Source organism: Piliocolobus tephrosceles, chromosome 5 (genome assembly GCF_002776525.5).
Source record: "Piliocolobus tephrosceles isolate RC106 chromosome 5, ASM277652v3, whole genome shotgun sequence".
NCBI lineage: Eukaryota > Metazoa > Chordata > Mammalia > Primates > Cercopithecidae > Piliocolobus > Piliocolobus tephrosceles.
Genome location: NC_045438.1, coordinates 125470077 through 125490989, shown reverse-complemented (window position 1 = coordinate 125490989; position 20913 = coordinate 125470077). Strand labels below are relative to the sequence as shown.

At 41.8% G+C, this 20913-nt stretch overlaps 1 protein-coding gene and 1 pseudogene across 1 annotated transcript in view; one reads left to right on the top strand and one right to left on the bottom strand.

The window, feature by feature from the left end:
* Positions 1-1158: 1158 nt before the first annotated feature.
* On the top strand, positions 1159-1497 carry LOC116418798 (annotated as a pseudogene).
* Positions 1498-8063: 6566 nt separating this feature from the next.
* Positions 8064-20913, bottom strand: part of ZNF318 (zinc finger protein 318) — a 34049-nt gene continuing 21199 nt past the window's right edge. Inside the window, exons 6-10 of the mRNA XM_023212869.2 lie at positions 20224-20525; positions 14650-14853; positions 14087-14186; positions 12769-12887; positions 8064-12480 (exon numbers count right to left, since the gene is read on the bottom strand). Coding sequence (XP_023068637.1) covers positions 9139-12480; positions 12769-12887; positions 14087-14186; positions 14650-14853; positions 20224-20525 — 4067 coding nt within the window. The 3' untranslated portion in view covers positions 8064-9138. The remainder of the gene's footprint in view (positions 12481-12768; positions 12888-14086; positions 14187-14649; positions 14854-20223; positions 20526-20913) is intronic.

The window sequence follows — 20913 nt, the reverse complement described above, 5'->3', positions numbered from 1 at the left end:
TGGCTCACCCTGTAATCCCAGCACTCTGGGAGGCCGAGGCACGTGGATCATCTGATGTCAGGAGTTTGAGACCAGCCTGGCCAACATGGTGAAACCCTGTCACTACTAAAAATACAAAAATTAGCTGGGCATGGTGGCAGGCACCTGAAATCTCAACTACTCGGGAAGCTGAGGCAGAATTGCTGGAACCCAGGAAGCAGAGGTTGCAGTGAGCTGAGATCGTGCCATTGCACTCCAGGTTGGGCAACAACAGCAAGACTCTATCTCAAAAAAAAAAAAAGAAAAAGAAAAAAGTTAAATGGTTACCATATGACTATATATTCCTAGTTATGTACCCTAGGGAACTGAAAACATATATTTACACAAAAACTTGCATATGAATGTTCATAGATTATTCATAATAGGCAAAATATGAAAATAGCCCAAATGTCCAACAATTGGTAGACAAAACATGGCACATCCATACAGTGGAATAATTAGCCATAAAATACAACAAAATAGTGATACATGGTATAACATGGATGAACTTTGACAACATTATGCTAAGTGAAAGAAGCCAGACACAAAAGAAATTTATTGTATGACTCCATTTATATTAAATGCTCAAAACAGGCAAATCCGTAGAGACAGAAAGGAGACTGGTGATTGCCAGTGGCTTAGGAGTAGGGGTAACTGGGAGTATCTGCTAATGGGTATGTGTTTTTTTAGAGGATGAAGGAAATGTTCTGGAATTAGTGGTGACAGTTGTACGACACTGAAGATATTAAAAATCACAGAACTATACACTTGAAAATGGTGAATCTGGCCAGGCACAGTGGCTCACACCTCTAATCATATCACTTTGGGAGGCTAAGGTGGAAGGATCACTTGAGCCCAGGAGGTGGAGGCTGCTGTGTGCCATAATTGTGGCACTGAACTTCGGCCTGGACGAGAGAGTAAGACCCTGTCTCAAAAAAATAAAGGTGAATTTTATGTTATGTGAAATGCAAATATTAACTGTAATTCAATAAAAAAGATCTTAAATATTTCTTCATTCATAATACATGTGAGTTCTCTTTCCCCTGTCTATATTTCCTTTACAATTGGCCACCATCGAAAAGTTGAGGAAGCCTACGGCTCTCAGGAGCAGTCCTTTGAGCTTGGGTAGGGGCACTTAGAATGGTCCAACATTTGACATACTATCGTAGGCTTTCCTAAAATACAGCCTCTAATAAAACTAGGCTGTCCCAAAGCCCTGGTAACATAATTGTTTACCTTTATACCAAGAAGGTTGGGAGAGCACCAAATTCTGCATGTGGTGTGTGCCCAGGCTGACTTCAAGGGGTTTGTACTGTGAGACCTTAAGTTCTTATGAGATTGTGCAAAACAGAAAGACATGTCAGCAGGGCCTATGCTGGTTCCATGTGTGTTAAATGTGTTCATGACAAGATCAAGCGTGCTTTCCTTATCAAAGAGCAGAAAATCATGAAAGTGTTAAAGAGTCAGAAAGCTAAATAAAAATGAAGCTTTTTGAATAATAATAATACAAAAAAGAAGTCCAAAAGGAAAAACAGTATTCTAAAAAACGTTCCCTTTTCCTTACCTATCTCCCAGATCAGTGCAACTGAGACACCATTGGAGAACTGAGGTCTAAGCAGCAAAGCAGGGGATGGAGGTAGGGCTGTGAGTCATAGTTTGTATGAAAGCTTGTGACCAACATCTTTGTCTCTGAACAGAGGAATGTAACAGTTGATGAGAAACAGATCTTGGGCTGGAACAAAGGAGAGAAAGTGGTGGTGACAACGTGTTGGCAGCCCTGGCACCAGGTTGCTTTCCATTGCTTCATCCACCAGGTCATGCCTCAGGAATAAGTAATCCTTAACTAATATATCAGCAGCATGAGGCCCTGAGGTACTTTTTGCCCTTTATTGACTTCTTATTCCACTGATGGCTTTGCTTATATCATGAATAGTCCCGAAAGTTACTAAAACCAAAGATTATTTGGGCAGTAAACTAGACCTCCAGGACTCTAAAAGTGCCTGGATTTACAAATTAAAAACAAAACCAGCCAGGCATGGTGGCTCACGCCTGTAATCCGAGCACTCTGGGAGGCTGAGGTGGGCGGATCACTTGAGGTCAGAAGTTCATGACCAGCTTGGCCAACATGGTGAAACCCTGTCTCTACTAAAAATACAAAAATTAGCCAGGCATGGTGGCACACATCTGTAATCCTAGCTACTCGGGAGGCTGAGGCAGGAGAATTGTTTGAACCTGGGAGGCAGAGGTTGCAGTGAGCCAAGATGGTGCCACTGCACTCCAGACTGGGCAACAGAGTGAAATTCTGTCTCAGCCTCCCAAATAGCTGGGATTATAGGCATGTGCCACCACACCCAGCTAATTTTTGTATTTTCAGTAGAGACAGGGTTTCACCATGTTGGCCAGGCTGGTCTCGAACTCCTGACCTCAGGTGATCTGGCCCCCCCCTTGGCCTCCCAAAGTGCTGGGATTAGAGGCATGAGCCACCACGCCTAGCCCATTTTTAATTTTTTTTAAATTTATTTTTGAGACAGGGTCTTGTTCTGTTGTTCAGGCTGGAGTACAATGGTGCAATCACAGTTCGCTGCAGCTTCAACCTCCAGGGTTCAAAACGATCCTCCCACCTCAGCCTCCTGAGTAGCTGGGACTACAGGCATGGACCACCATGCCGGGCTAATTTATATTTTGTAGAGACAGGGTCTCACTATGTTGCCTGGCTGGTCTTGAACTGCTGGGCTCAACTGATCTGCTGACCTCGGCCTCTCAAAGTGCTGGGATTATAGGTGTGAGCTACTATGCCCAGCCCCTATTGGGATTTTGTTTTTTATTTTTTGAAGATGGAGTCTTGCTCTGTCGCCCAGGCTGGAGTATAGTGGCGTGATCTTGGCTCACTGCAACCTCTGCCTCCCAGTTTCAAGCAGTTCTCTTGCCTCAGCCTCCTGAGTAGTTGGGATTACAGGTATGCGCCACCACACCTGGCTAATTTTTGTATTTTTAGCAGAGATGGGGTTTTACCATGTTGGCCAGGCTGGTCTCAAACTCTGGTCTCAAACTCCTGCTCTCAAAGCGTTCCACCCGCCTCAGCCTCCCAAAGTGCTGGGATTACAGGCATGAGCCACCATGCCTGGTCCCCTACTGGCATTTTAAATGAGCAGAGAGTAAGGGGTTTCCTTGATGTTTTGAAATGATGCTTGCCTGCTACTGTGCACCAGAGATTTCAGTGTGTGTGGGACAAGTACAAGACTGAGTTAAAAACTGATGGACAGCTGCCCTGAGGTCTGACATTGAAGGAGCAAACATATCCTTTGTGATTGTCCCCGCTTCATTGAGTCTCCTTTGCTTACTCATACCCCAATCCTCTAAGGACATACCCAATTTTACTTTGTCTTTGTATGGACCAATAAAAGAGGCTAGAACCAAGATAAGAGATGTTCTACTTAGGGGCACATTGGAGTCCAGGGCCCAGGAAGAATATGAACACCTGAACTCTATAGCTTTAATGTAAGTATCATGGCACAAAATGAGAGATGGGACTTCAGGAATAATTTATTCAATGCTAAATGAGGTGAGGAATGGCAAGTCTAAAATACATACCCTTTTTGTACATTCTAATCTTGTTCATCCTCTGCAAGTACAACAATATACATATTCACTCACCCAACTCACCATTTCCTGGAAGCTAGAATGACAGGATCTTCTCTACAAGATCTTATCCCCACTCCCAGCAGCCATACCCACCTTCTGGAAGTCATATCCTTCAGGTGATTGTCTACTGGCCACAAGGGCACCCATCATTTCTGTGGCCTCCGTGGTTTCTATCCCTGCCTTTCTGGGGGCAGAAATGTCTGCTGCGGTCCTTCATTTTGGAAATCTGAAGACTTTTGGAATTGCCCCTGAAAAGAAAGGAAGATAAGAGGGTGAGAGTCGTAACAATGTGATCAATATAGTCATCCTTAGGAAGGTGGTTACAGGAAGGCTGGGTGGAAGCTTAGCAGGGGCAGAGTATCAGAGAAATGAAAGAAAATAGTACCTTAATATGGTTGATTTTATCTCTGCTATCTTTCTCCACATTCTCTACCTTTTGTTCTCCCCGTTATGTAACTCTGCCTCTGTTTTCACCCTCTTCATTCACTTCCCTTAAACATACTCATTTCCCTTATTTTCTACAAAATTCCTTTCTTGCCTGATCCTCCACAAATGGAACCAAAGTCTATAAATCTTTAAATCATTACATCTAGATTTGTTATCTTCTGTCCTTTTGCATGTGACAAATATTTTGTTATCTTTTGTGTACCTGTATCACTTTGTAAAACAGGTATCTTGAGTTATATCATTTAATGTCCAAGTGCTTGTACAACATTAATGAATACGAACAACCAGGTCCACAGAGGTTGGGGAAAGAATGGGAAGAGGAAGAGAGGAAGGAGGAAATAATGGTAAGACATTCTCAAAGAAAGCATGTTGCCCAGCATTGATGGGAATAGGAGAATTTAGGAAGTCTTGAGGGAAAAGCAGCAGGACCTATTTGTAACGATGGAAAACAGACAAGAGGTGTGAAGGAAAACAGGGATGCACTGAGTAGGAGACACACGACTTAAAAAAAATAATTTTAATACAGAAAAGTATACAGAGGGGTAAAAAAAAAAAAAAAAAAAAAAAACGGCCTATAATTCCACAGCACTGGATAACCCTTACTACATATTATTTTATACATATATATGTGTGTATGTGTACATATTTTGTTTATAAAACATTTATATTTTACATAAAATCGTTTTCATGGTCACAATGTTGAAACAAAATAGAAGATACAAAATAAAAAGTGATAGCATTCCTTTTCCCTCTCCCAAAGGCAACCTTTTTTGGTTACGATTTAGTTTTGATGAGATGACAAGAGGATGCTGGAGATCATAAAGCGCTGAATTACTTCTTCAACCAAATCAGAGGGGTTTGGGGTTTGACTGACTTCAACATGTTTATGAAGTCTGGCTGGGAGAAAAAGGGGGCCATCTGAAAACTGGATCCCCAAAACCTTTTTTAAATTTAACTCCTTCTCATCCTCAGTTTCTCTTCTAGGAGCTGCAGAAGCAGTGTTCCCATCATGGCCTGGCACCACTATTCCAGAATGCTGTTGAAGTGAGGGAACCACTGGCAACCTTGACATGCCTCACTGATAAAGTGCTTTGTATACAAAGACCCAGGACAGAAGCCAAGAGGACAGTTGGCTTCTAGAGTGCTAAACACTCAGAAAATACAATAGGCAATTTATAGTTTTTACCAACTTATAATTTGCTAAGTATTCACAATTTGTTAATAAAAACAGCTACTATTACCACACTGATTCTTTCAATAAATTTTTATTGAGCACCTGCTATATGCCAGACAACTGTGCACTGTGAATACAATGATTAAAAAACAGTAAGCAAAAGCAGACTTCTTGCTTTGGGGAGTTTATGATGTACTTAAGGGGAGCATATATTAATCAAAGAAACATAAATGTAAAATTATAACCATGTTAAGTGCTACAACATAAACATACATGTTTTATATGTATTCTTCTGAAAGTGTATATGGGTTGAGGGCAAATCAGAAGAGTTGTGATTTTTAGAAGATTTTCATTATAAATTCAACTTCGTGGCTTATCAATGAATATTGTATACATAACTTAAAAATTACATAAACATTATTGCAATTTTAAACTCTAAAGAAGAGATGGGCTCACAAAACTATTTCCATTTGTCCATGTTCTCACATAAATTGTTAATAAATAAAGACTTTGTTTAGGTTCTTATCCTAGATTTGGTATGTAAGCTTTGTTAAGGTGATAACCAAGGTTTAGGGATATATATTAATATATTAACAAAGCATATACACACACACACACACACACACACACACACACACACATATATATATATAACTACCTCACTTATTTGTTACAGGCTACATCCTCTCTGAACCCTCCTCCAACTTTTAAAATTACACTTCATGTTCCTATTGGATGTATGTGTCCTGTATGTCCAACTCCCCACCCCATTCTTCCTTCGTCCCTGAACCTGGCAGACCGATAAATGGACTATGTGCCGGCATGCTCTGCTACCAAAATATTAACTTTCTGACTTTTTTGAAAGATGAAGTGTCATGGGTGAAGTAAGAATACTTAACTATATTATTCAGCAATATTAGTAGACAGTATTATGTGCCCTGTGAATATAACACAGTTTGTAAAGCAGAACACCCCCATTTGCAAGGCCAAGGGGAATTTTTAGGGGGTTATTTGTACACCTTAGGTAAAATTAGGTATTTGCCTAGATTTAAATGTAATTACTGATCTGCTCTCACAATTGAGGATGTCTGATAAAAGTTGTTCCTGAAATTTGTAAAATTTAAAACATAGTTATATTACACCATAAGCTGCATTTAAATTCAGGGCCCATTTCTTCCATGTGCCTAAGTCTACTAAGTTGAAAGGTTATTCAGTACTGTGATGGTAGAGAACAACAACAAAAAAATATGCTCTATCTCCAGCTACTGGGTTAGAATTCTGTCCTTCCTTTCACCTGTCTTCTCTGGATAGGTTCCAAAGCTAGATCCACTAACCAAAAGGAAAGAGGCAGCAACACTTCCTGCCCAGAATACAGATTCCTAAAAGTTCTCCCTCTGCTGGTTCAAGGAAGATATAAAGAATGCCACTCCCACAACTCTTTAAGTGAGCATTACTTTTGAAAAACCCGCAAACTGGTAGATGCCTTTGGTGTAAATCCTGAAGTTATCCAGAGAATACAAGAAGAGTTACTACCAAAGCTTAGGCTCAAAGTACTCCAGCCCTAGCTACCTGAACTAGTTCTGCCCTTCCTACAATAAATTTTGCCTCTTTTCTCTTCTCACTCCTTTGAAGTGGCCCCCTCCTAACCTAGAGAGTAAGATTCCAATGCCCTCTGAGAGAGTAAGGTTAGGATTGGGATCTCCTCCTGACTCTTTCCCTAAAACCACTGGTCCTGCCCTAAAGGGAAGTGGAACTAAGTGAACAGGACTGAAAATCAGCACAAATTGGCATTAAAAATTATGTTCCCTGAATTCCTATAGATAACCTGCTAGAACAGGGAGGGAGTAGTTCTCTCGGAAAACAAATCTCTCTGAAGCTCACTTGGGTTTAAACTCTTCTAAATGGCACCTTTTGAGTTACTCTATGGTTTCCAAGCAAGAAAACTGCATGAACTCAGGCTTTGTCCTAAAAACCAGGGCTAGAATGGTGACATGGGCAGGATACCCTGATCCTGTACGTATTGGTGCTAGGATAAAGATAACGATCCTTATCTCAAAGGAAACAACACAAAACAACTCTGTGACACAGTAAGGTAAACTAACTTGTCTAAAATCACAGCAAGGTAAATGACTGAGGCATAGTCAAGGATCTAGCTCTCCCAAATCTGTGCCATTTCCATAACATGATTAAGAGAGGCCAGAATGACTTCTAAATTGACATTAAGAAAAATTAAAAATCCTTCTCAAAGTTGACCTAGGGATTTTATAGCTCTGTACATAAGTAAACAGGAAAAAAAAAATGGGGGGACGGGAAATACAGATCAATAATTTTGTATTATCTTTCAGGAACAGGTGGGTAAATAAGACTCTGAAGGCCCTGTTGAGTCACGTTATAAACTGCTGACAACAGGGCTATCAAGAGGAAACTGTGACAGAGATAGAAAATCTGAGGACTGAGCTCCCTAATTCCCAAGAGCAGGAACCTGATTGTCCTAGGGGAGCTCAGTTCCCAGAACCACCTATGGAGAGTCAACACAAAGGTATACAAAAAGCTTCACAATAGGAAGATGCCAATACCAGACAACTGTTGCCTACTCACTACCCATCCAGGCTGTGCTGGGGCAGACTATATGTCCTAACATTGTGGCATGAAGTAGTTCTGACAAGTGAGGAAAGCATGGTTGGGGGTGTGGTAGACAATAAGGCAGCAGGGATTCACTGTTCTAGTTTTCCTTTGGAGTTCAAATGTGTGTGATTTCAAAACAAAAATCCAGAAGGAAACATGAGATTAATGCATTTATTCCAAGTAATTAACACATTAAAAATAAAGTTAAACTTGTCCAAGCCAACTCAAAAATTCTTTAATCTTTTTAACAAAATATACAACCCAAAACATCATACTATCGTGGAAATAAATTGGTGGTAGAGGAAAGGATACATATGGGTTTGTGGAACAGGGAATGAGTTCAATCTCAAGACAAGTTTCAGAGATCTTCTACCCCTTCACAACAGAAATGGCTGCTAAACAATTTCATACAAAGTGTTATTGGATCACAATACAATGAACAAAGGCCGTTTCAAAAATAAAAGTGATCTCTAAAGCATATCTGCTCCTGGCAATGAACCATGAATAAGCCTTACCGATTTGTCGTCTTCTAAAAGCCTGCCTGCCAGATATTCTTCCATGTTTATTTCCAAACAGGTTTGTGGGTTAGCAGGACAATGCATCTCAAGAAAGGTAATACAGTAAGGGAAGTACAGGAGTTGACATGCCAACAAGGGGTGTAAAGAGTAAACAAAGAGCTACTCACGCTGCATTTCAAACAATGTTAAGGCAGGCCCATCCAAATGAAAGCCTAAGAGATGAACAATTCTTCCAAGTTTTCCATTTCAGCAAGCTTTCTGGTGTTTTTCCCAGAGATGCATCAACTGCCCAGGAAATTGGGTAGGAATACAACACAGCAATTGGAGAGGTCAGTTGCCTCCATCCTACCCCACATTTCAGAAATGGCAGAGTCAAAGCCAAAATACAATCAAAGCACACTATGTGGTGAGCCAGTTAGACATTAGATTTTAATGACAAAGTGGGAGAAAATAAATTGGCCAAAAAAATTAACAGAAAATACATTTTTACAGATATATATATAGAAGTTGTTATCGATTTGTCTGGTGTTTTAAGGGGAAAGGGAAAGGAAAGGAGGTAAAATTTTTAGCTTCCATTAATATTTACTGTAAGATGCTGACTGCATCTCTTAGTGTAGGTTCCAGATGAGACAGCAAACTAGTCCTGGATCATCTGGGCATCTGATTTCTAGAAGCCAATTTGATTCATTCACAAGTAGCTCTAGGTATTTATTCTTAGTTGTCAACACTGGATTCTGAATGGTCCTGGATGGCACCAACTGTAGCTTCCTGTTCAGGCATTTCCTGAGGGACCATATTGTCTTCAACTACCTGCTCCTTTGGAGGGGATCTTGACACTGGAGCTTTAACCAAATTCAGAGGGTCGGCACTGTCATCATCTACTTGCAGAATTGCCACCTTTGTGATGGATGCCTTCGATACTTCTAGCTGTAATGGCCCCAACTCCAGGGAACTACACTTAGAAGGGTCACCTGGCTCAGAGAGTAGAGAACATAGTTTATCTTTTTGAACTCCAGAGGTCCGTGTGACAAAGTCAACAAGGTCTGGAAGGCAAGGAGATGGCCCAAGGCCTACAGAATTAATTGTTTTTAATTCCAGTCTGAGTGACTCTTGTTTGTCTAATTGGGAAGAATCTTGTACTTCCTCAGGCATCATTCCTCCTGCTAACAGGTCAAGGGCCTGGTGTGTTCCCTCTAGGCCCCCCAAGCCATCGTCAACATTTTCTTTAAGTCCAGTTTTCAAAATGTTAGGGGAAGGGATCCTAACATTCCTGGGATTAGATGAGTTTCGTTCACCCTCTGTCTCAAAGTCAAGCACCAAGGTTTTGGGAGAATCTAACGGAAACCCAGAAAAAGATGGGATTGGTTCAAAGTCACTGGGGGTGGAGGAATTACACCCTACAGGTGATACAGAATTTTCTTCACACACTTTCTGAGACAAGGCAGTTGGGGATCTATGTGCTGGGCTTACCCGGGTACTGCAGAGATCAACAGGCATATCCCCCAGATTCCCCAGGGCAGTAAGCTCCTCTACCTTTAAGTCTGTAGCTTTAAAGTCTTCTAGGGCCTTGCTTTCTATTGTCACTGTTAACTCTGGATGGATATCTTGTAGCTCCAGTGCTTCTGCTTTTGGTTTCTCTGGGCTCTCCCAGGTCTCTGGCCTCTTCTTGTTTTCATCCCAAACAGCCAACTCATATATCTTTTTAACTTGAAAGTCTTTTGATCTTTCTCTCTTGAGTTTGAGGCTTCTGTACCTAGAAGTTCTAGAAGCTGATTCCGGAGCTGAATTTCCTAGCCCCTCCTCACTAACAACTGAAACTCCTTGCTCTTGTGGACTACCTGCTAAACACACAGCTGATCTGGGTGGGGACTGAAGCAGCAACTCTGGGGCAGAAATTTTCACAGGTGTATCTTGTGGATTGAGTAAAGACCTAGCTTCTGATAAAAATGAGTCTAATTTTGCTTTTGTGAAAGAGCAAGCCTGTGGACTCAATTTGATCACTACTTTACTTGGAGTTTCACTTCCTGTCATCAATTTACTGGACTGTTCAGCCTCTTTGTCAATCATTAGCAAGTTGGGCTGTTTTACTTCTCCCTCCCACATGTGTCTGTTCCCATGGTTCAAATTAGAATCTTCTATGCTGTGGGGTCCAATGCTGGTACTTGTTCCCTCATCAACTATCCCCTCAGACAGCTGTTTCACCCTTCCTTTTAGTTCAGTGTTTGTCTCTATCTCACTTCCTCTATAATCCTCAGATTTACGGAGCTCTTGGTTTTCCTTATCCTGGTTAACTGATTCTCTGAGGTGGATTTCTACCAACTTCTGAGATTCTTTGCGCTGTTTATCTAACAGCTGAGGAGGTGGTTCTACACCAGGTGGTCCTGGCTCTCCCAGGTCAAGCTCACTCTTTTTCTCTGGAGATATATCCCTACAAGTGTCACTCTGGAAGGAACTAGAGGTCCATATGGCCAACGTGTCTGTCTTTGGGGTAACTGTTTCATAAGGCCTGCTTTGGCACAACCTTGTCAGAGGCTGTAGGAAGCCATAGGTGCTGCCTGTGCTTTTTGGGTCTACATGTTCTACAACTGACCATTTCCCTAGGGCCACCAGAGTTTTTGCAACGGGATTTTCAGAGTTGCTAACTATAGGAGCAGTGACCAAACCCTCATCTTGATGCAACTCCTCTTGGGATGCACTGCTGTTCAAAGGATAAGTAGAAGAGGTGTCTGAACTTTTGGTTCTAGAGAGGTTATTTTCCCCATTGGCCAATGGACCACCACTTAGCTTAGTCTCAGAGGTACCCTTAGTCTCAGGGCCCCCCTTTCCACCACTACTATAGAATATGTCATACAGGTCCTTAGCATTGGCAGTGGCTAAGCATGAATTTCGCTTCTCTAATTTTTTGGCTTGTTCACTGAACACACTTGAGAGGGGTGGTGGAGGACGTACCAACACAGAGAACAGGGTCTGGTCTCGGTCACTCTCACTCACCCCAGGAGCAGTCTCATCAGAAGGAATGGCAGCTGGCTGTGCTGAGGCCATGATGGCTACAGGCAACACTGGGTTCAAAATGTTAGGACCCAGGAAGCCAGGGCTGAGAGTCTGAGATACAATTGGGTTTGATTTTACTGGAGCCAAGATAGCATTTGCTTGACCAGGAGATGGGGCAGCTGGATGAGGTATAATGGGGGGTGGTGGAGGCGGTGGAGGTGGGGGTGGTGGTGGTGGTAGTATTTGTTCAGGTAAATGAGATGGCTCATTCTTTTCAGCCAACACCACTTTTTCCTCTGGAGACCCTTTTAGAATCACCTCTTCCCCTCCAAATGCTTTGGAGATGATGTCTGGAGGTAAGAGGAGATCAGCTGAAGATTCTTTAACCACTGGCAGAGGTTTAGCAGTGGTTCCAGAGGACTTAATAGACAGAAAGGTGTTAAGAGGAGCTGGCTTGCTCATTGTGGCTGAACATGACTTGCGGAGTACTGTGGATGGGATAGGCAGGTTGGGTCGGATCTTAGTCTGTGTTGAAGTTGTCACAACAGGCATCCAAGGGCTGGTATGTGCAACAACAGTTTTCCCAGAGAGCTTGATTTTGATGGGCTTTGCCTTCCCAGCTTCAGCTTTGCCATCCTCTTTGTCCTTACTACTTTCTACAATCTCTTCTTTAGAAATACTTGGGGTCACCACTGAACTTTTCTCCTCTTCTTTTTCTGGCTTCTTCCAGCTGAATTTCCCAAAAGAAGATGATGTTGGTGATTCCTTCTTTACCTCTTCTTTTAACTGGAGTTTGATGCCAGTGTTCCTTTTGTTTTCAGCTTTTTCAGGGGAGTTCCTACCCTCAGAGAGTTGGTCTTCTAATTTCTCAGAGACCTTGTCATCCTCCTTTACTTCTTTCACAGCCTTTGCCTTTTTTTCTTTCTTTTCCTCCTTTGGTTTCTCACTAAGTTTGCGCTTTAGCTCACTCTGCCGTCGCCGTTCTGTCTCTAGGACCACAGCCAAGCCAGCTTGGCGGTCCAGATTCCGCCGCTCCTCATATAATGGGTTTTCATCCACATATTTCTGCGAAGAAAAAAGATAAAGGCTCAAAAACTGGTGAAAACACAAGAGAAAAAAATCTTGGCCCTGCCACTGTTAGAATTCATTCAGTAGAAATCCCCAGAATAATCTTTCTCAAGGACATACGGGATGCTATCTGCTGAGCATCTCCCACTAGGACTGAGGAGAACTTAAGAGGTTATATGGAATTTGAAATATCAGTGGCTTTTTCTGGCTCAGAAGCCATTTGACAAAGTCAAAATAATTACTTCAGAAAAGTTGGAAACTCCACAGCCTACTACAAAGACCAACCTTGTATTTCTCATTGTGTTGGTGACCCTTCACATGTTGCTCCCCAGAAATTGGATCCCCCAAAAATTCCTCACAGAGCTGGCAATAAAATCCACTGATGGGAACCAGAAATTCAGAGCCTGGAAGAAGTAGAAAAAAGTCAAGGAAATAAGTCGATTCCACCCAGAATGTCAGCAACCAATGGAAATCCCACGACCCCTTTGCAGTAAAATAGTTACAGTATAGAGGGCCTTACCCACTGTGAAGTCAGAAGCAGTATTTAGATGAATTCCAATGGCACAGTCTTTCCAACCTAAGGCTTGAACTACAGTTCTCTAATTCTTCTACCTCTTGGGAACATTAACTGGTTAATTTAGGAGTTTCCTGTGCCAGATTAATTCCTGTTGCTGAGTCTCCTCAAACCCTAACTAGCACTAAGCATCTCAGGAGATATAAAAACTATACTCCCAAATAGTCCATTACCATTTTATGAGGATCTCTCATGTTGGTATTAATTACTGAGGAATCTCTCTTCCGTAGATCTCAAGGATACAGCAGCAGCACCGGCTACTTGTGAAGGTAAGAAATGGAAAAGTTTATAGGCCGGGCGTGGTGGCTCATGCCTGTAATCCCAGCACTTTGGGAGGCAGAGGTGGGCGGATCACGAGGTCAGGAGATTGAGACCATCCTGGCTAACACAGTGAAACCCCGTCTCTACTAAAAATACAAAAAATACAAGACATGGTGGTGGGTGCCTGTAGTCCCAGCTACTCAGGAGGCTGAGGCAGAAGAATGGGGTGAATCTGGGAGGCGGGGCTTGCAGTGAGCAGAGATTGCACCACTGCACTCCAGCCTGGGCAACAGAGCGAGACTCCATCTCAGAAAAAAAAAAAAGAAAAAAATTGAAAAGTTTAAAGACAAAGGAAGGTTCTGCTTCTCCATTTACCGCTTAGTAACAATGACTCAAAATATTGTATAGTTCTTAGTTGAAAAGGCAGTTAAATTACTGCATCTTCTATCCTTTTTAACCTGGATTCCAAATAAGTAAGATTTTGGGCCCATAAGCCAATGACAAAGACAGTTCTATTTTAAGTGACATGTCTATGTTTAACATCTGTTAGTAGTAGATTTTTGGTCATGTGGGTAGAGATCATGGTCTTATAGATCTCTTTATAGTTTCAGGACCTAGTACACTGTTTTGTACACAGAAGGCATTCTTATGGCTTTGTTAAAAGGAATGGCTGTCTCATGCTATGCTGCTTCCTAGCACGTTAGCTCAGGACACCTCTTCCTCAACTGAATGTAAGGAAACCACAAAGGAGGCAAAGAGGAAACATACCTTTTGCAGGAACAGTTATCTTGTCAGTGCGCTTTATGGCATCTTGCTTGGCCTCACTCTGGGTCTTTGAAGCCCAAGGTCTGTTGTAGGGATCCAGTGTCTATTTGTAAGAGGCAGAGGTGCTCACACAACAGCACTAAAAGCTCAATGACCCAATTTTCTCTTTTTTTCCCCCATAATAAGATCAGGGGACCAGAAGCCCCCAGCTACCCACCCCCACCCCCTCTGCCAACTGTTTAAATGGAAATCACCTGTGGAAAAGGTAAACACATGTTAGACCAAGTACCAGAGAAAGGTAAAATGAAACAAAAAAATCAGGTACTCAAGGAATCAAAAGAGGCAGAAACCTCACTTACACTTGTCATGGTGTTTAGTTACAGCCAAGTCCCCTGGACTGAGCCCTGGGGATGGTATCTCCTTTGTTGGTGTCTCTTGGCTCTTCAGATTGGGGCTCCTGCCCATATGAGAATGTTTCCTTTTCCAGCTTCGCAATGCAGATAGGGGTATAGAAGTTTGAAGAGAGTGAGGGTGGGAGTAAAAATAACAGAGAGTAGGATACCTACCTGTGTGTGCTTCTTATTGTGCATATGAGTGAAGAAGTCAAACATGGTCCCACAGATGGTGTTGCAGTCTTTGCACCAGTGATTGCCGGCATCATAATACTCATAAGCAGCGGTGGGCTGATCCAACTGCTTAGTGGCTGACTGGGGGCTTTCCACCGGCTTGGGGCTCTTAGTACGAAACTTCTCATTGTTTACTTTTGATTCCTAGAGGGCAAAAACTGTACTTACAAGGAATTCAAGGCAATCTAGACTTGTCTTCTCTTTGAAATAGTAAGTGGCCATAATAATAGAAATAGGGCCATATGACCCTATTTCCAATGTTTAAAGCTGCACAAGTTGGGGGGAAACATGTCTCTAAGACACAGAACTATTTGACTTCATAGTGCTATTACAGCATAACAAGTAAGTCATAACGGCAATATATTTACTTACATATCCTAAAATATCTCTAGAAGAACAGCCAAGGTTGTGGAAACATTGGCTGCCTCTGGGGAAGGGAAGTGGAGAACAAGGATGGGTAGTAGTCTCTTTACTGTATACCCTTTAATAAACGTTGAATGTGTTACCTGTGCAACTAAATAGTTAAATTTGAAAATCATGACGACTAGGGAGGGAAGAAAAACCAAAATGGAAAAGGTAATTGACAGGCTAAGTAAAGCAAATGCAGAAAATAGGTGATAGTGAACTCATCACATGCATCCTGGTATGAAAAACTGGAGAGAAGTGTTGGTGTACATAGATAAAGCAGACTATACAATATACATAGATAAATAAGGTCATCTATGTAGAATGATTTAAAGGAATCTGGGAAAAACATTCCTAACTGCCTAAAATATCACTTTTAGAATTTAACACCTGTAGAGGCCAGGTGCGGTGGCTCACGCCTGAAAGGACATCACTGTGGGAGGTCGAGGTGGGCGGATCACTTGAGGCCAGAAGTTCAAGACAGGCCTGGCCAACATGGTGAAACCCCATCTCTATTAAAAATAGAAAAATTACCCGGGCATGGGGGTGTGCACCTGTAGTCCCAGCTACTCGGGAGGTTGAGGCACGAGAATCACTTGAACCCGGGAGGCGGAGGTTGCAGTAAGGTAAGATTGTGCCACTGCATTCTAGCCTCAGCAACAAGTGAGACCCTGTCTCCAAAAAAAAAAAAAATTTTTAACACCTTTGAGTAACATGTATCTTTTTTTTTAAATATATCAACTCCTTAATATTAAAATGATCAAGAGTAAATATTTAATATAAATTAATTTATTACCAAGTTGGAACAAGGCACTCAGGAAATGAGAATTTTGGTTAATGTTCAGGAGTAAAGCACAGGAAAAAAAGATAATTTTTGCAACTCAGAGGCTAGCTATGAATGGGGTTCTATAGTACACAAGATGAAGGAGCTGGGTACCTAGAATATTGGCTCGTTCAGGGAAAAAGGTAGGATAGGAGGAAAGGGAAACAACTGGGGCTTCAAAGATACTCTTTCCCTACCTGAATCCTATTCAAGAATCACTAAAGAAATCACACCAGACAGGTAGGGGATGGGAGAGTTCATACACTCCTGGTGGGAGTATTAACTGGCACCATCTTCTAGAATATAATCTAGGAATACATTACATACCTCAAAATACTGTATACCCTTTAACCCAGCAATTTACTCCTTGATATTTATCCTATGGAAAGTATCATGTCAAACAACAGGTGATTTGATTGGTTAAATAAATTTCGCTTAACCATGCAACAAAAACAACAAAAAATAAGGTTGTTAAAAATGGTATTATAGAAGCGTATTTACTGACATGGAAAGATGTTCATGATATACTGAGAAAGCTAATAAAATACACTTGAATAATCAACGAAGATATGTAAATAGGCATAGAGCGTTGGATATCACTTTATCCAAAATACTTTCTCTAACCACTCTATACTCCTTATCCTGCTTTCTTTTTTTAGGCACTTATCATTACTTAACATGGACTTATTTATTGTCTGTCTTCTGCTATTTAATGACAATATGAACCTTGTCTATACTGTTCAGTGTGATATTTCCCATATCTAGACCAGTTCCTGACACTTTATTGGTGACCAATACATATTTGTTAAGTGAATGAATGGAAAGAATTAATATCTTGGTGTTATGTATTTGGAATAACATACACCAAGGTATTAATAATATCATACACCAAGGTATTAATAACAGTGGTCTTGGCTGGGCCCAGTGGCTCATGCCTGTAATGCCAGCACTTTGGGAGGCTGAGGTGGGCAGATCACTTGAGCTTAGGAGTTCGGGACCAGCCTTGGAAACATGGCGAAACCTCAACTCTACAAAAATACAAAAATTAGCCAAGTGTGGTGGTGGTGAGCACCTGTAGTCCCAGCTACTGGGGAGCCTGAGGTGGGAAGAATGCTTAGACCCGAGAGTTGGAGGCTGCAGTGAGCCATCATCATGTCACTGCACTCAACCTGGGTGACAGAATGAGACCCTGTGTCAAAAAAAAAAAAAAAAAGTAATAATAATAGTTGTTTCTAGGTAGATGAAATTACAAGTTTGTGTGTGCTTTTCTGAAATGAACAGAAAGGGAAAGAAAACTTCAAACCAACTATACGTTTTAAAGAGAGGTAAAGAAATATGAAGGATAGGTAGGAAAGGTTGTGGACATAATATTCCTTACTGCTGAGATGAAAACTGAATTGTAACATATCCCTGTTAGTTTCAGAGACCATGAAGACTCACCCAAATCAAGATGATAGATTATCTCATGGGGTTGGTATATGAATAGAAATCCAATGTATAAGTCAACTACAAAGGACCAGAGCTTTTAAATTCTTCTCCCATTAAAGGCCCTACCTAGACTCAAGACCCACGTATAAAAGACTAGTCCTACCTGGTTGAGAAAGAAAATTCTCCTAGGAAGACATGGAAAAAAACAGGGCTTGGGTGATAATACAGAATATATTCTCTTTCCTACCTCTCAACATTAACTGAGGATGTACTATGTGCTAGACATATTGTATGCCATGGGAAACACAAAGATAAAGATTCCTCTTTTATCCTCTCAGGCCAGGTGGGGTAGCTCACACCTGTAATACAAGCACTTTGGGAGGCTGAGGCAGGAGGACCATCACTTGAGCCTAGGAGTTCAAGACCAGCCGGGGATGGGCACAGTGGCTCATGCCTGTAATCCCAGCACTTCGGGAGGCTGGGGCGGGTGGATTACCTGAGGTCAGGAGTTCGAGACCAGCCTGGCCAGGATGGTGAAACTCCATCTCTACTAAAAATACAAAAATTAGCTGGGTGTGGTGGTACACACCTGTAATGCCAGCTACTCGGAAAGCTGAGGCAGGAGAATTGCCTGGGAGACAGGGGATGCAGTGAGCCAAGATCATGCCACTGTACTCCAGCCTGGCCAACAGAACAAGACTCTATCTAAAAAAAAAAAAAAAAAAAAAAAAAAAAATGGCTGGGCAGGGTGGCTCACGCCTGTAATCCTAGCACTTTGGGAGGCCAGATCACAAGATCAGGAGTTTAAGACTAGCATGGCCAATATTGTGAAACCCGGCCTCTACTAAAATCACAAAAATTAGCCAGGGGTGGTGGCACGTGCCTGTAATCTCAGCTACTTGGGAGGCGGAGGCAGGAGAATCGCTTGAACCTGGGAGGCGGAGATTGCAGGTTCAACCAAGGTTGAGCCAAGATTGCACCACTGCACTCCAGTCTGGGTGACAGAGCAAGACTCCGTCTCAAAAAGAAGACCAGCCTGGGCAATATAGCAAGACCCCATCTTTAACAAAAAAAAAAGAAGCTCTCGTTTAGTGGAGACAGACGTAAGAAGAGTCTTTAAACAAGACAACAAAATAAATTGTACAAAGAAACAAATTACAGAGTGCTAAAGAAAGCTGACTAGATCTGGGTGGAATTCTGGAAATTCTTCATGGAGGAGGTGGTATCCAAATTGGGCTTTAATGGATGAGTGGGGGTGGGAGAAAGATTATTCTAGGCTAATAGGATTATTAATGCAAAACCAGAGAGGTGTAATACCAGATATTGCACACCTGGAAAACTGCACTTTGAGGTGACGCAGTGTAAGATGTAATATAACGTTTCCTGAGCAGTATTCATTACTATGTGCCGGGCCCTGGGCTATATATTGGGAACCATATTGAACAATGACACATATAAAGTCCCTGGAACTTTTGAACCTTAAAAGCAAAGTTGCGGAACACATATAATTATATAATCAGATCTGTCATAAATGCTAAGAAGGAAAATTACAAGATATTATGGGATTGTATATCAGGCAAATTTAACAGTCTAGGGAATCACAGAAGGAAATCAGGGAAGTAACTTAAGATCCAATCTAAAGGACAAACTGGAGTTAGAAGAGCAGATAAGGAAAGAGTTCAATTTGCACGGTAAAGAAAGGGAACAGAAAATGTGAGGTCATGAGAGGAGATGATACATTTGAGGAATAAAAAGGTTAGTAATGCAACTACAGTCAGCAAGAGGGAAAGAGGCATGAAATGAGGTTGAGGAAGTAGGCAAGGGATTGAGTATCATGATCACTGGCTATATGTGCAAAAAGAGTTAACATAGCAACATAAGCAAAAACTGATGTGGCTTGGACTTGAATGTCAATGGAGATGGTAAGCTGGATGGAATCGAGATTTACTTTGGAGAGGGACTTGACAGAATCTGTAACTGTGTATGGAGCAGTCAGGGAGAGAAGAGCACTAAGAGTGACTTTTAAGTTGTTGTCATGAAAACTGTTGGACAGTGTGCCATGCATTGAGAATGGATAACAATGGAGGAAGAAAAAGTTGGAAGGAGGTTGAGCACAACCATTAATTTAGTTTAGGACATGCTCAATTTCAAGTGCCTATGAGACAATGAAGTGGAAATGGTGAGTTAGGTTGTTAGACACTCAGAAGACTCATTTGACTAGAACATAAAACTTGCATTTCTCACATGGCATTTTAGCATAGGACTGGATGAAATGGCCTAGAAAGAAAGAGCAAATTCTGGAGAACTGGGCAAGGACTAAGCCCTGAGAAACTCAAAAATTTAAAGATTATGTATGAGAGACAGCAAAGGATACTAAGCAGGAGCATCCAATGCACTAGGAGGAAAAGAAGTGTGACAGAAGCCAAGGGAAAAGAGTTATTTGTGGGAGAAAGTGATTCTCGGCCTCAAATGCTGCTCATTTGAGAAGTAAAATGTATCTACTGACTTTGGCAACATAGTAGTGACCTAGACATGAACATAGTTGCTAAATATTAACCCCGCAAAAGGGTACATACAAGTCCTGAGAAGATCAGAAGCCAGACAGGAGTGGGTTAAGGAGTAAATGCTGGAACAAGAATACAGAAGGTCCTGAACACTAAGGATGTGGGATTCTTTGTGGGCAACAAGGAACTGCTGAAATTCGGAAGAGGAGTACCATGCTGTTATCTATACTGTAAGAAAATAATTAACAAGAGTAAGAACGGTTTGAAAACCTAAGTTAAGAAAATGGTTAGAAAACTTCCATAGAAGTCTAAGGGGAAAAAAAAAAAAGATGACAGAAATGGAAAAGTTGTTACCTTGTTGGAGGAGGAATTTGAGAACGATGACACTTTTTCTGGGCTCTTGGATTTTTCTGCTTTCCCTGGCTTCTCTGTAGGCTCTTTACTATCACTTAAAGACTTCTGGGATTTATCAAAGATGTTAATTCCCAAGATCTGAGCTACTTTGTCCAGTTCAGATTGCTTCTTTTCTGCCTCTTCTGCCTCTTGCCGTAGCTCTGCAATGTCCTTCATAATGTTATCCTGAAGCCGACTCACCTCCACCAGGAGCGGATCTTTGTGGCCATCCTTCTCCCTTCGTTTCTTGCGCAGCATTTCTCCTGAGTAGTCAAATGTCGACAAAAAGCAGCACAGGGAAAATAAGATGAGTTGTTTCTCATTTACAAGTAGTAATTTGTCAGGGCTTTATGGTTACAAAATCTTTGCCCACAAAAGTTTCTAAGGGTGGCCAGGCGCAGTGACTCATGCCTGTAATCCCAGTACTTTGGGAGGCTGAGGAGGGTAATTGCTTGAGTTCAGGTGCTTGAGATGAGATCAGCCTCACTAACATGGTGGAACCCCGTCTATACTGAAAATACAAAAACTTAGCCAGGTGTGGTGGTGGGCACCTGTAATTCTAGTTACTCAGGAGGCTGAGGCAGGAGAAGTGCTTAAACTCAGGAGGCGGAGGTTGCAGTGAGCCAAGATCACACCATTGCACTCCAGCCT